Raw genomic sequence first — 16,114 nt, 5'->3', positions numbered from 1 at the left:
GATATTTATGAGTCTTATTTTTGTAAATATTTTATATGTATATAGTTTTAAATGTTATGATTATGTATTTGTGTTGTTCCAAATGTCTGAATAATGTTTTATTTGTTTTGTGTTGGCGGGGGACGCTGAATGGGGGGTTCGCCCAGGGAGCTATACAAGCTAGAACCGCCACTGCACGAGATTTTACTGCAGAAGAGTTACAAGATGTTTTGAATTATAGTGTCCCATCCTCCCAGTCTGCTGGCCTGGATTGTTACGGATCAGATGGAGGCAAAAGTAGCGGAATAGTGGTGAGGTTTTAATGGGTGCAGGGTTAGTTGGTAGGGCAATACATCAATAAAATCCATGTTTTTTACAGTGTGATGAAGCCATACTACAGAATAATAGGCTGATACACAGCCAATACAGTAGTCGGCGGCATGCCCCTATAACATTTGTTTGCGGACTGTCATAATACCAAAGAAGAAGCCTTGCCGGGAGTGGCGCTGGCGAAAAGAGGATGGTCTTTTGCATTCTGGAAGGCTTGAACAAAATTCCAACTTCCAGCAGCCGCGTGTCTCCCTGGAGTTCGGATGGGATACATCTGTGACTGTATTTCGTTAGGATATGGAAATATGACTGAAACTGACACGGGGCCATAATTCTATTTGAGTGATTTTTATGGGAAATAAATACGTTTCAACACAGTCCGTAACGTCGCTTTTCACAACAGGTAGGTTTACTTTAGTCCATTAAATAGCATGCTAACGTTAGCTGGCTACCTACGAACGTTAGCTAACTTGGTCACATTGCACGGATATTGTTTTTAATGCCAACTACAAACTTCTGAAGAATAGCCAGCTAGCTAAACAGGTTCCACGCGTTTGTTTTGTAGTGTTAGATGTAGCTACCTAACTACACTTCTGAAAACTCTTGCTGTATCGTGTCATCTGTAATTTTAACGTCCTCCCACCCCACAACGAGGTTGTTTGTTGTTGAGGAAAACGTTGGCTTCTTTGTATTGATCGGATCCAACTCCATTTAACGGAGTTTAGCCAGGGCAGGAAAAGAATCGGCGACCATCGTAACCGCATGCCTGTGTGTTCTCCACTAGACCTGTTTTACTTTACCTGAAAATAAAATCGCAGAACTTATAGTACGGTGACCAGTGAAAGACGTCTCCGTCAGCTCTCTCGGTCCGAACACAAGAAAAACAGGGTGGCAAGTTTTGCCTCACGAGTTAGTTACTAACGTTGGTCCGCGAGCGAGTTGCATCGATCGGCTTTGCCTCCTGCCTACTTGTTGCTTGGCTTGCTGGTAATAACCTAGCTGATCATTCATACGGTAGTTTTGGTAAATAGTATTAGAAAGGTAATAGCAAGCAAATTTTTTGCACTAACCTTAGTTATCATTTTCAAATTTCAACTATGCTTATCAATGTTAGCTAACATTGGAATATAAATTGTGTTGTGTATTTCAATATAGCAGTCACTAATGCAATTCGTTCAAATAAACTTATTTCACATTCAGCTCAACAATTTGGACCAGATACGGGAACATGGATTACGGTGTGAACTGGAGAGACGAACCCTAACGTTACCTGGAGGACTCGACTGCTGTCTATTTGCTGGGATCTATAGCTTTCGATGTGTGTACTAAAGGATTGTCACCTCTTGTGTGAAGTGAAATGATGACGTCACGTTGGAAAGGTCCATTCGATGAAGAGGAGAGACTGACCAGACCCTCTTTGTGCAAGGTACATAAGCCCCACTCAAATTCATGCCCAAAATTCCAACATTTTACCACCTTAAAGGTTGTTTTTGGGTGACCCAAAGTTCTTCTCATAGAAATTGGGGTCCCGGAGATGATCAATTAGATGTAGGTTAAGCTACAGGTAACTGCCAAAATAAAGGAAACACCAATTATGGGGATACAAAGTATGTTGAAAGCAGATGTTCCTGGGTTAATTAAGCAATTATCATCCCATCATGCTTAGGGTCATAAATAAAAATGCCCAGTTGCCCATTATTTTCGCTACCATGGCTAGAAGAAAAGATGCCAGCTTCAAAATATGCTCCCTTACAAATATTCCACTAACTTAGATTTTGACACAATAGGAGTAGGCCTAACCTAAGCTTAGTTCTCAACCCAGTTAAGGTCAGCCTGTTTCATCAACCTCAACTCACTTAAGCCTAGTGTATGTCAATTTTTTATTTTTTTATTTCACCTTTATTTAACCAGGTAGGCTAGTTGAGAACAATTTCTCATTTGCAACTGTGACCTGGCCAAGATAAAGCGTAGCAATTCGACACATACAGCAACACAGAGTTAGACATGGAATAAACAAAACATAGTCAATAATACAGTAGAACAAAATAAAACAAAAAGTCTATATACAGTGAGTGCAAATGAGGTAAGTTAAGGAAATAAATAAGCCATGGTGGTGAAGTAATTACAAAATGGCAATTAAACACTGGAATTGTAGCTTGGCAGAAGATGAATGTGCAGGTAGAGATACTGGGGTGCAAAGGAGTAAAATAAATAAATAAATACCAGTATGGGAATGAGGTAGGTAGATAGATGGGCTGTTTACAGATGGGCTATGTACAGGTGCAGTGATCTGTAAGCTGCTCTGACAGCTGGTGCTTAAAGCTAGTGAGGGAGATGTGAGTCAACAGCTTCAGAGATTTTTGCAATTCGTTCCAGTCATGGGCAGCAGAGAACTGGAAGGAAAGACGACCAAAGCAGGAATTGGCTTTGGGGGTGAATTGAATTCCGAGAATTGAACCCTGTGGCACACCCATAGACTGTCAGAGGACCGGACAACAGTCCCTCCGATTTGACACACTGAACTCTATCAGAGAAGTAGTTGGTAAACCAGGCGAGGCAATCATTTGAGAAACCAAGGCTGTCGAGTCTGCCAATAAGAATGTTGTGATTGACAGTCGAAATCCTTGGCCAGGTCGATGAATACGGCTGCACAGTAATGTTTCTTATCAATGGCGGTTATGATGTCGTTTAGAACCTTGAGCGTGGCTGAGGTGCACCCATGACCAGCTCTGAAACCAGATTGCATAGCAGAGAAGGTATGGTGGGATTCGAAATGGTCAGTAATCTGTTTGTTAACTTGGCTTTCGAAGACCTTAGAAAGACAGGGTAGGATAGATATAGGTCTGAAGCAGTTTGGGTCTAGAGTGTCACCCCCTTTGAAGAGGGGGATGACCGTGGCAGCTTTCCAATCTTTGGGAATCTCAGACGATACGAAAGAGAGGTTGAACAGGCTAGTAATAGGGGTTGCAACAATTTTGGCAGATATTTTTAGAAAGAGAGGGTCCAGATTGTCTAGCCCGGCTGATTTGTAGGGGTCCAGATTTTGCAGCTCTTTCAGAACATCAGCTTTCTGGATTTGGGTAAACCTAGTAAAACCCATTTTATCATGAGTCATTTTGACCAATCACTGATATTGGAGTGTTTTTAACTGCTGTGTCACTAGAGCAGATGAAACATACTATAGTGATGCATCCAGTGTAGTTATTATCCACAGTTAGTGTGCCACTAGTGAATGGGTGGTTTTTCTCTGAGGAGCCCTAGCCTATAAAGGCTCTATTAGACAGACTCTCCACTCCTGTGATCTGTACCTCATTAAAGCCCAGGACTTAACTTGTTTAGCAGCCATTTACAGAGCATTATATGGCTCTCTGATGGATATCGGAAATTGGATAGAGGACTCTGCTTTCTTCCTGTAGGCTTTGGGTTGTCTGTTATGCTCAGTCTCTGGTAAATATAGAGATGGGTTAGGGTTAGCTTAGGCTATTTTATCCAGTTTCATTTCTCCATTACACTGTGTAAAGGCTGGACACTGTAAAATGTGTAGTTTAACACTGTGTAGTGTTCTGCTTTCTTGTCGATTTCAACAAAAGTTCTGTTTTCCTTTTGATGGCACTCCTAATAGGGAAGTAATGATTCACCGCGTCAATCCCGGTTCAAATGTTTAAGATATATGAGTTCATCGGTCTGGAGGATTCCAAACAGATCCAAATGTAGCATGCATTTGTCAGAAAATCGGTACAAAAGTTATGAATCACTGGTTTACTATTTTTGTTGTTGTTGATCAAATTACTTTCCACCCTCCCGAAAATACCTTTAATCTTTTGTGACAACTGCATCCTCCTTGTCTAACTAAGCATGTAATTAGGTTGACAGTCATTGATCTACAAGTAATTTTGCATACCAAACAACCCCAGACAATATCAGTAGCCTAGTCAAAATGCTCACTGTGCACAGCTTCGTGCGCTGACCAATGAGAAGTAGACCTGTTCCTGATCTGGCTCATCTATGCATCACCTTCAGCATTCAAATAAAAAAAAGCAAACTAACTGATAGTGGGTTGGTAGATGCCCAATTTCCTTTATGGCTAAGCTCAGGTGCCTACATACACAAGACATGCTGTACACATAATTTACACATACACACACAGAGAAGTCAGCTCAGACAGATCCAGCTCAGAGAGGCCCAGCTCAAAGCGCCTCAGCAGCAGATTTTAATTTAAGATCGGTGTCCGGTTGAGCTAACGTGCAATAATGTGATTAGCATGATGTTGTAAGTAACAAGAACATTTCCCAGGAAATAGATATGTATTTTTATGGGCAGAAAGTTTAAATTCTTGTTAATCTAACTGCACTGTCCAATTTACAGTAGCTATTAGTGAAAAATACCATGCTTTTGTTTGAGGAGAGTGCACAGCAACAAAAACGTTTATCATGGCATCTGGTTTGATACATTCACCTCTGAAGGTAAATAATGTACTTATATTCAGTAATCATAGTTTTGTTTGATAAAATCAATTTTTACATTCAAATGTAGGAACTGGGCTCGACAGTTTGAACCCCTGCTGTGTCAGCCCCCCCATCTAGATGTGTGAAGGTTAGTGTATTTTCTGTAGGGAAGCTAATTGTCCATAATTAACATATCATTTTTTTATCTTCTCTATATTTATGTACTTGAAAATGTATCAATTTACGAATTCGGCACCTTTGCGCAGACTTGATACAACATTGTGAACAGTAATGCAATGGTTCATTGGATCAGTCTAAAACTTTGAACATACACTGCACACAAATCTAAATTGCACCTAGACTATGTGATATAATGACCCGTATCTTGCATTTTAAAGATGGGGGGGAAAAAATAATAAATTCAAACGCATGTTTTTTTCTTTGTATTATCTTTTACCAGATCTAATGTGTTATATTAATCTACATTCATTTCACAGTTCCACAAACTTCAAAGTGTTTCCTTTCAAATGTTATCAAAAATATGCATACACTTGATTCAGTTCCTGAGCTACAGGCAGTTAGATTTGGGTATGTCATTTTAGGCGGAAATGGAAAAAGGTGTCATCAGCAACTTTCCTGATTAAGAGGTTAAAATGGAAAATTAATGTGTATGCGACAAATGTTAGCATATCAAATCTTATAGATTATTTTCTAATCAACTGAATCGTACCGAATCGTTTCAAACTAAAACATATCGTTCCTGTATCGCATCGGAGCCCTTGTATCTAGATACGCATCGAATCGTCGTGAAAGGGACAGATGCACATCGTTAACGCCTAATAAAACTAGTCAGACTGTAATGTTTCAATGAACTGAATGAGTTAATTGATGGTCACTGGAAAATGTTATATTTTTCAATTAAACTCCCATCACATTACGAAGCCAGATGACCAGCGTAGGGCTGGGCGATATATTTAGAATGAATTAGTTGTTAGTGTTGTCACGATACCAACATTTTTACAGTACTAGGCGAAGTATTACGATACAGAGTTGTTAAAAAAACCAGTGGCCTAGCGTCCTGTTCGCCCCGCACGCATGTTTTGTACGGCGCAGCGCGGCTCAGAACGGAACATACCGGACCAATTTTTCTCTCCATGTCCTTGGATTTCAACTGCTCTCTGGACATTCATTCCCGGATCTCACAGCGAGCTAGCTGCTATCCGTGTGTCTATCTGCTCTTGTCGATTCCGGAGCAAACATCAATTACTCCGGAGCTAGCCAGCTCCGTCAATCACTCCTGAGCTCCGTCAATCACTCCTGGGCTGCAGTCACCTATCCGGACCCGTTTTTACTGCCTACGCGGAGCCCCACCGGGCCTTCACAACTGGACTGCCGACGTTATCTACCCGAAGGAGATCCGGCTGGCTCCTCCGTCGCGACGTTACCTGAACGGCCATCTGCTGCCTGCTAACCGTTAGCTGTCTTACCGGCTGCTCTCAGAATAGACAATCAGTCAATTTATTTATTTTTATTATTATTATGTTTCTTCTTGGGCCTCTATAACTATATCTATTGTTTTTATTTTATTTTTTGTTGTTGTGTGATTTGGACTAATCCCCTCTACCACACGGAACCCCACTAATCTACTGACGGAACGCAAGAGGTGGCTAACAACAGACCTCCATCCTATGCTAGCTTGCTACCGATGTCCTGGCTAGCTGTCTAAATCGCCGTGACCCCCAAACCAACCACTCCACTCACTGGACTCTTTTGATCACTCGACTAAGGATGCCTCTCCTTAATGTCAATATGTCTTGTCCATTGCTGTTCTGGTTAGTGTTTATTGGCTTATTTCACTGTTGAGCCTCTAGTCCTGCTCACTATACCTTATCCAATTTATTAGTTCCACCACCCACACATGCAATGACATCTCCTGGTTTCAATGATGTTTCTAGAGACAATATCTCTCTCTTCCTCACTCAATACCTAGGTTTACCTCCACTGTATTCACATCCTACCATACCTTTGTCTGTACATTATACCTTGATGCTATTTTATCGCCCCCAGAAACCTCCTTTTACTCTCTGTTCCAGACGTTCTAGACGACCAATTCTTATTTCTTTTAGCCGTACCCTTATTCTTCTCCTCCTATGTTCCTCTGGCGATGTAGAGGTGAATCCAGGCCCTGCAGTGCCTAGCTCCACTCCTATTCCCCAGGCGCTCTCTTTTGATGACTTCTGTAACCATAATAGCCTTGGTTTCATGCATGTTAACATTAGAAGCCTCCTCCCTAAGTTTGTTCTATTCACTGCTTTAGCACACTCTGCCAACCCGGATGTTCTAGCTGTGTCTGAATCCTGGCTTAGGAAGACCACCAAAAATTCTGAAATTTTAATTCCAAATTACAACATTTTCAGACAAGATAGAACTGCCAAAGGGGGCGGTGTTGCAATCTACTGCAAAGATAGCCTGCAGAGTTCTGTCCTACTATCCAGGTCTGTACCCAAACAATTTGAACTTCTACTTTTAAAAATCCACCTCTCTAAAAACAAGTCTCTCACCGTTGCCACCTGCTATAGACCACCCTCTGCTCCCAGCTGTGCTCTGGACACCATATGTGAACTGATTGCCCCCCCATCTATCTTCAGAGCTCGTGCTGCTAGGCGACCTAAACTGGAACATGCTTAACACCCCAGCCATCCTACAATCTAAATTTGATGCCCTCAATCTCACTCAAATTATCAATGAACCTACCAGGTACCCCCCCAAAGCCTTAACCTCATAGTCCGCCCCATCCCGCATGCGGTCGCATTACTACAGCCTCAAGCTCATACCATAACGCAACGTTAGCAATTTCTAAAAATCGCAAATGAAATGAAATAAATATGCCTGCTCTCAAGCTTATCCTTTTCTTAACAATCCTGTCGTCTCAGATTTTCAAAATATGCTTTAGAACCAGAGAAAATCAATAACTTGTGTAAGAGTGGTGATAGCTAGCTTAGCATTTAGCGTTAGCATTTAGCACGCAACGTATTCACAAAAACCAGCAAAGGGATCAAATAAAATAATTTACATTTGAAGAACTTCAGATGTTTCAACGAGGAGACTCTCAGTTACATAGCAGATGTCCAGTTTTTCCTGAAAGATTCTTGTGTAGGACACAACGTTCCGTTTTGTTACTATGCATTTGGCTACCGAAACTAAACTAACTGAAAATTCAGTCACCTACACGTCAAACTTTTTTCCGAATTAACTCCATAATATTGACTGAAACATGGAAAACATTGTTTGAATCAATCCTCAAGGTGTTTTGTCATATCTCTTCATTGAAATGCCGTTCCTGGAAGCCTGCATTGTTCTCAGATTCGGATGGAAAAATACTGGTAGGTGACTTTTGCGCACCAATTTCTACGCAGACACCGTGCGGGACACTTGGCAATTGTAGTCTCTTATGGTCAATCTTCCAATGATATGCCTACAAATACGTCACAATGCTGCAGACACCTTGGGGAAACGCTAGAAAGTGTCCGTTCATTCCTGTCGCATTCACAGCCATATAAGGCGATCATGGAAAACGTACCTTCAGAAATCCTGTTGATTTCCTGGTCGCTCAAACATCTTGGTTTTGCCTGAAGCTTTTGTTATAAGGCACTCACAGTGAAAATCTTTGCAGTTCTGGAAACGTCAGCGTGTCTTCTTTCCAAAGCTATCAATTCCAAGCATAGTCGAGCATCTTTTCGTGACAAAATATTGCGCTTAAAACGGGCACGTGTTTTTATCCAAAAATGAAATACTGCCCCTATAGGACTAACAGGTTAAACACGGGCACCCTCATAGATATCATCCTAACCAACTTCCCCTCTAAATACACCTCTGCTGTCTTCAACCAAGATCTCAGCGATCGCTGCCTCATTGCCTGCATCCGTAATGGGTCAGCGGTCAAACGACCTCCACTCATCACTGTAAAACGCTCCCTGAAACACTTCAGCGAGCAGGCCTTTCTAATCGACCTGGCCGGGGTATGCTGGAAGGATATTGATCTCATCCCGTCAGTAGAGGATGCCTGGATATTTTTTTAAATGCCTTCCTAACCATCTTAAATAAACATGCCCCATTCAAGAAATTTAGAACCAGGAACAGATATAGCCCTTGGTTCTCCCCAGACCTGACTGCCCTTAACCAACGCAAAAACATCCTATGGCGTTCTGCATTAGCATCGAACAGCCCCCGTGATATGCAGCTGTTCAGGGAAGCTAGAAACCGTTATACACAGGCAGTTAGAAAAGCCAAGGCTAGCTTTTTCAAGCAGAAATTTGCTTCCTGCAACACTAACTCAAAAAGTTCTGGGACACTGTAAAGTCCATGGAGAATAAGAACACCTCCTCCCAGCTGCCCACTGCACTGAAGATAGGAAACACTGTCACCACTGATAAATCCACCATAATTGAGAATTTCAATAAGCATTTTTCTACGGCTGGCCATGCTTTCCACCTGGCTACTCCTACCCCGGTCAACAGCACTGCACCCCAACAGCAACTCGCCCAAGCCTTCCCCATTTCTCCTTCTCCCAAATCCATTCAGCTGATGTTCTGAAAGAGCTGAAAAATCTGGACCCCTACAAATCAGCCGGGCTAGACAATCTGGACCCTTTCTTTCTAAAATGATCTGCCGAAATTGTTGCCACCCCTATTACTAGCCTGTTCAACCTCTCTTTCGTGTCGTCTGAGATTCCCAAAGATTGGAAAGCAGCTGCGGTCATCCCCCTCTTCAAAGGGGGGGACACTCTTGACCCAAACTGCTACAGACCTATATCTATCCTACCATGCCTTTCTAAGGTCTTCGAAAGCCAAGTCAACAAACAGATTACCGACCATTTCGAATCTCACCATACCTTCTCTGCTATGCAATCTGGTTTCAGAGCTGGTCATGGGTACACCTCAGCCACGCTCAAGGTCCTAAACGATATCCTAACCGCCATCGATAAGAAACATTACTGTGCAGCCGTATTCATTGATCTGGCCAAGGCTTTCGACTCTGTCAACCACCACATCCTCATCGGCAGACTCGACAGCCTTGGTTTCTCAAATGATTGCCTCGCCTGGTTCACCAACTACTTCTCTGATAGAGTTCAGTGTGTCAAATCGGAGGGTCTGCTGTCCGGACCTCTGGCAGTCTCTATGGGGTGCCACAGGGTTCAATTCTTGGACCGACTCTCTTCTCTGTATACATCAATGAGGTCGCTCTTGCTGCTGGTGAGTCCCTGATCCACCTCTACGCAGATGACACCATTCTGTATACCTCCGGCCCTTCTTTGGACACTGTGTTAACTACCCTCCAGGCAAGCTTCAATGCCATACAACTCTCCTTCCGTGGCCTCCAATTGCTCTTAAATACAAGTAAAACTAAATGCATGCTCTTCAACCGATCGCTACCTGCACCTACCCGCCTGTCCAACATCACTACTCTGGACGGCTCTGACTTAGAATACGTGGACAACTACAAATACTTAGGTGTCTGGTTAGACTGTAAACTCTCCTTCCAGACCCATATCAAACATCTCCAATCCAAAGTTAAATCTAGAATTGGCTTCCTATTTCACAACAAAGCATCCTTCACTCATGCTGCCAAACATACCCTTGTAAAACTGACCATCCTACCAATCCTCGACTTTGGCGATGTCATTTACAAAGTAGCCTCCAATACCCTACTCAACAAATTGGATGCAGTCTATCACAGTGCAATCCGTTTTGTCACCAAAGCCCCATATACTACCCACCATTGCGACCTGTACGCTCTCGTTGGCTGGCCCTCGCTTCATACTCGTCGCCAAACCCACTGGCTCCATGTCATCTACAAGACCCTGCTAGGTAAAGTCCCCCCTTATCTCAGCTCGCTGGTCACCATAGCATCTCCCACCTGTAGCACACGCTCCAGCAGGTACATCTCTCTAGTCACCCCCAAAACCAATTCTTTCTTTGGCCGCCTCTCCTTCCAGTTCTCTGCTGCCAATGACTGGAATGAACTACAAAAATCTCTGAAACTGGAAACACTTATCTCCCTCACTAGCTTTAAGCACCAACTGTCAGAGCATCTTACAGATTACTGCACCTGTACATAGCCCACCTATAATTTAGCCCAAACAACTCCCTATTTAATTTATTAATTTATTTTGCTCCTTTGCACCCCATTATTTTTATTTCTACTTTGCACATTCTTACATTGCAAAACTACCATTCCAGTGTTTTACTTGCTATATTGTATTTACTTTGCCACCATGGCCTTTTTTGCCTTTACCTCCCTTCTCACCTCATTTGCTCACATTGTATATAGACTTGTTTATACTGTATTATTGACTGTATGTTTGTTTTACTCCATGTGTAACTCTGTGTCGTTGTATCTGTCGAACTGCTTTGCTTTATCTTGGCCAGGTCGCAATTGTAAATGAGAACTTGTTCTCAACTTTGCCTACCTGGTTAAATAAAGGTGAAAAAAAATGAATTGTTCTGCTGTGCAAAAACATGTTACTGAAATTCACAATTCTACTCAATACAACATATTGCATTTAACTTCACACTGTTCAGTGTATAATAGAATACAGAATAGACTGGCTGATTTGCTCATATTTGCAAAGACCTACCTGTGTTTTGGCCTGAGGAATGGGAGTAAGGAATATACATGTCATTGTGTCTGTAAGGAGAAAACACTGCAGGAAACCTTTACTCATCAGTTAACACAGACACACACATTGTCTCCCTCTCTGTCGTAAACACACACACCCCACTCTCTCTCCCACAAACTTACACACACACACACACACTGCTCCCAAATTTTAAAACGTTCGACACCAAACAGAATTTAAGGAGCACCAGAATGAAATAGATGTTTTTATTAGTTATTAAGAACTATATGAATCCTACCTTTTGATGCACATCTCATGAGTAGTAGACCCTTTTCCTTTCTTCCTGTGCCAATCAAATTTGCCTAAACCTACTATCAAGTTACCAGGTTGTTAGCTAGCTAGGAAACATGACTGAACAACGTTAGCAACCTGAGATTAGTTTGAAACGGCCAGCAACATGGTTTGTGAAATTATATGAAATGCTTGCGGCTCCCCATAGAAAGAAGAAAAGGCATCTGATAATATGGGTGATTAAAAAAACCAAAAATAACATTTAGGCTAGAGACAGTTTTCTTTGCTGTAAAACTGCAAGTATGCCTGTTGTGAAGCGGTGCTCCTTTTCCCCTCTGACACTGAGGCTGCATGATGGTGAACTTGCAAAGTATACTCTGAATGGACTGTGCTCTTGGCAATAACAGGTGATTAAATTATATAATGTATCAACATTGCTTGCTCTGCGTGCTGCTCCAATGTTAATAGTGTACATTTGTTACAACAGAAGACTCATTAGGGTCTGCATCACAGCTAAAGTATAAAACTGACACAGGAATAGATGCGCATGAAGAGCGGGATGAAGAGAAGCAGGTGAGAGCTGTTAGGGGATGTGGCTGACTGATTACAGCTGCCACACGTGACATACGCATGAAAGTGAAGTGGATATTACTGGACCTGCGCATACAAGGGACTAGTGGCTCTTGCTTCAATTCAACTGCATTTATAAACAAAACTGACTTGATAAACATTTTATAACAGGCACCAGCAGGTTATTTAGATCAGTAGGGCTGAAAAGAGGTAGTAGTATCATGTGAAACGGTACACCGGTATTCTAAAATGTTGGTATAATAAGAGTCATGACGTTTCGGTACTGTGATATTACTGTGGTAACGGTGTACCGTGCAACATATGCTCGCTTTGAGGCAAGCAACACTGAAGCATAAATGAGAGCACCAGCTGTTCCAGACGACTGTGTGATCACGCTCTACATAGCCAATGTGAGAAAGACCTTTTAAACAGGTAAACATTCAAAAGGCTACGGGGCCCGACAGATTAACAGGACGTGTACTCAGAGCATTCGTGGACCAACTGGCAAGTTTCTGCACTGACATTTTAAACCTCTCACTGTCTGAGTCTGTAATACCAACAAGTTACAAGCAGACCACCAAAGTCCCTGTGCCCAAGAAAGCGAAGGTAACCTAGTGTTTTGAGTGTATCGCTTACTGGATTGAATCCCCAAGTTGACATGGTAAATATCTCTCGTTCTGCGCCTGAGCAAGGCAGTTAACACACTGTTCCCCGGGCGCCGAAGACGTGGATGTCGATTAAGGCAGCCCCCCGAACCTCTTCAGAGGGGTTGGGTTAAATGAGGCATTCAGTTGTACGATTCAGGCGGAATTCAGTTGTAGGACCTTTCCACTTCCCCCTAAATGACTACCGCCCCGTAGCACTCACGTTGGTAGCCATTAAGTGTTTTGAAAGGCTGGTCTTGGCTCACATCAACACCATCATCCCAGAAACCCTAGACCCACTCCAATTCGCATAACGCCCCAACAGATCCACAGATGACACAATCTCAATCGCACTCCACACTGCCCTTTCCAACCTGGACAAAAGGAAAACCTATGCGAGAATGCTGTTCATTGACTACAGCTCAGCGTTCAACACCATAGTGCCCACAAAGCTCATCACTAATTGACGGACCCTGGGACAAACACCTCCCTCTGTAACTGGATCCTGGACTTCCTGATGGGCTGCCCCCGGGTGGTAAAGGTAGGCAACAACACATCTGCCACGCTTATCCTCAACACTGTGGCCCCTCAGGGGTGTGTGCTTGGTCCCCTACTGTACTCCCTGTTCACCCACGACTGTGTGGCTAAGCATGACTCCAACACCACCATTAAGTTTGCTGATGACACAAGTGGTTGGCCTGATCACTGACAACAATGAGACCGACTATAGGGAGGAGGTCAGAGTCCTGGCAGTGTGGTGCCAAAAAGTTCTACAGCTGCACCATCAAGAGCATCCTGACCGGTTGCATCACCACCTGGTATGGCAACTGCTCAGCATCCGACCGCAAGGCATGACAAGAGGGTATTGTGTACGGCCCAGTACATCACTGGGGCCAAGCTTCCTGCCATCCAGGACCTAAACTCAGCAAAAGATTAAACAACTGAACAAGTTCCACAGACATGTGACTTACAGAAATAAGAATAATGCTGGGCCAATTGTGCGCCGCCCTATGGGACTCCCAATCGCGGCCGGATCGAACCAGGGTCTGTAGTGACGTCTCTAGCACTGAGATGCAGTACCTTTAGACTGGTCCTGAGTGGCGCAATGTAAATAGCCACCTGGACTATTGATATTGATCTCCCCCCTTTGTTTTAATCAACAGTGAGTAGCAGCAGTGTTATCTATGCATAGTGACTTTACCCCTCCCACAAGTATAAATTACCTCGACTAACCTGAACCCCTGCACTTTGACTCTGTACCGGTGCCCCCTGTATATAGCCTTGTTATTTTGTTACTCTTTTATTTTATTTGAACTCTAATTAGATTAATTTGAATGCATATTTTAGCGCAATGTTCGAAATGCTTGTATTGCAAGAATTGAGGTTTACATTTTTTTGCTGTTTTTGAGTGTTTTGTCTTTTTGTTACGTCTCCTTGGCTCCTGTGCTGTGTGCACAGTGCACCTTCTGATTCGCACACACACACCAAGCCCCTGCCACTCACTTTTAGAGTGGAGAACTTAACCTTCATGTCTCAACTTCCAAAATGTAGAACAGAGCAGACCCTACTAAGACAAGAGTATCAAGGAGCATGACTGTGGAAAATGTTTACTGTTTCTGTCACATGGCATTACGGTACCACGAGCAGCATTTTAGCCACAGACATATGTGCTAGCTCTCTAGTCTGTGTTCTATAAATGTGAAATGAGCATAAAAATACAATTATTTAAGGAATTGGCAACTCGTTCTCATTCTGAGAAATAAGCATCTTATCCAGGCAGGCCACTTGATTTACACATCTCAACAAAGTGAACAGGCTATGCTCAAACGGAGACGGGCAGAAGAGTTCCACTGTTCTACCTCATTAGTGAAGTTGGCTAGACATTAAATATAACGATTAGCTGGCTACTCACTAGCAGGCGGGCTAGTGCTCGAGAGATTGTTATTGTTTTATAATGCCTGCTGTCAGAATTTGGTCATTATTAGTGGATGTCAATTATGCATGTTTCTGGTTACATTTGTAACAAAGGGCATTTTTCAGCAACTTGAACGCAATATCAGTGATTGCAATAAACAGGTTAAACTATTTTGATAAAATAATTAAATTGGTGTTGTCTTGTTGTGGAACACTTATATATTTAGCTTAGGTATAATTTTATAAGCCCTGAATTAATTTGATTATTCCTGACTGTTTGAAATTCAGTGTTGACCTTTTTAATTGTGAAACAAAGCTTATATAGAGAAAATAAATTCCGATGCATACTGTGAATCGCCCATTGGTTTGGGGGAAAAAAACAGAGACATGGTTTTTAGCCCATATCGCCCAGCCCTAGGGCAGTGTAATGTCTCGCGCGTGATGAGTTTGGGTGTTTATGTACATACTGTTCTACTGTATGTTTTGCACGTTTATAAAAAAAAAATTACATAATTATTCAGACCCTTTGCTATCAGACTCGAAATTGAGCTCAGGTGCATTCTGTTTCCATTGATCATTGATCATCCTTGATGTTTTGACAACTTGATTGAGTCCATCTGTGGTAAATTAAATTGATTGGACATGATTTGGAAAGGTACACCTGCCTATATAAGATCCCACAGTTGACCGTGCAAAAGCCAAGCCATGAGGTCAAAGGAATTGTCCGTAGAGCTCCGAGACAGGATTGTGTTGAGGAACAGATCTGGGGAAGGGTACCAAAACATTTCTGTAGCATTGAAGGTTCCCAAGAACACAGTGGCCTCCATCATTCATGGATGGAAGAAGTTTGGAACCACCAAGGCTCTTCCTAAATCTGGCCGCCCGGCCAAACTGAGCAATCGGGGGAGAAAGGCCTTGGTCAGAGAGGTAACCAAGAACCCGATGGTCACTGACAGAACTCAGAGTCAGAACTCAGAGTTCCTCTGTGGAGAGGGTATAACCTTCTAGAAGGACAACAATCTCTGCATCTCCACAATCAGGCATTTATGGTATAGTGGCCAGACGGAAGCTCCTCAGTAAAAAGCACATGACAGCCCATTTGGACCTAAAGACTCTTAGACCATGAGAAACAAGATTCTCTGGTCTGATGAATCCAAGATTGAACTCTTTGCCCTGGCACCATCCTTACGGTGAAGCATGCTGGTGGCAGCATCATGCTCTGGGGATGTTTTTATCTGCAAAGACTGGGAGACTAGTCAGGGTTGATGCAAAGATGAGGAGCAAAGTACAGAGAGATCCTTGATATCCTGCTACAGAGCACT

At 42.7% G+C, this 16,114-nt stretch overlaps 1 protein-coding gene across 2 annotated transcripts in view; it reads left to right on the top strand.

Annotated features, from left to right (window-relative positions):
* Nucleotides 1-501: 501 nt before the first annotated feature.
* The window catches only part of LOC124041798 (rho GTPase-activating protein 21-like), an 86,508-nt gene continuing 70,895 nt past the window's right edge, over nt 502-16,114 (top strand). The window contains exons 1-2 of one of the 2 annotated variants that reach the window (XM_046359830.1): nt 502-712; nt 1,510-1,735. In XM_046359830.1, coding sequence (XP_046215786.1) covers nt 1,667-1,735 — 69 coding nt within the window. In that variant the 5' untranslated portion in view covers nt 502-712; nt 1,510-1,666. The remainder of the gene's footprint in view (nt 713-1,509; nt 1,736-16,114) is intronic. The other variant, XM_046359831.1, reaches the window with a different exon arrangement.

Source organism: Oncorhynchus gorbuscha, linkage group LG08 (assembly GCF_021184085.1).
Source record: "Oncorhynchus gorbuscha isolate QuinsamMale2020 ecotype Even-year linkage group LG08, OgorEven_v1.0, whole genome shotgun sequence".
Classification (NCBI taxonomy): Eukaryota; Metazoa; Chordata; class Actinopteri; order Salmoniformes; family Salmonidae; genus Oncorhynchus; species Oncorhynchus gorbuscha.
This window is presented reverse-complemented; position numbering and strand designations above follow the sequence as displayed.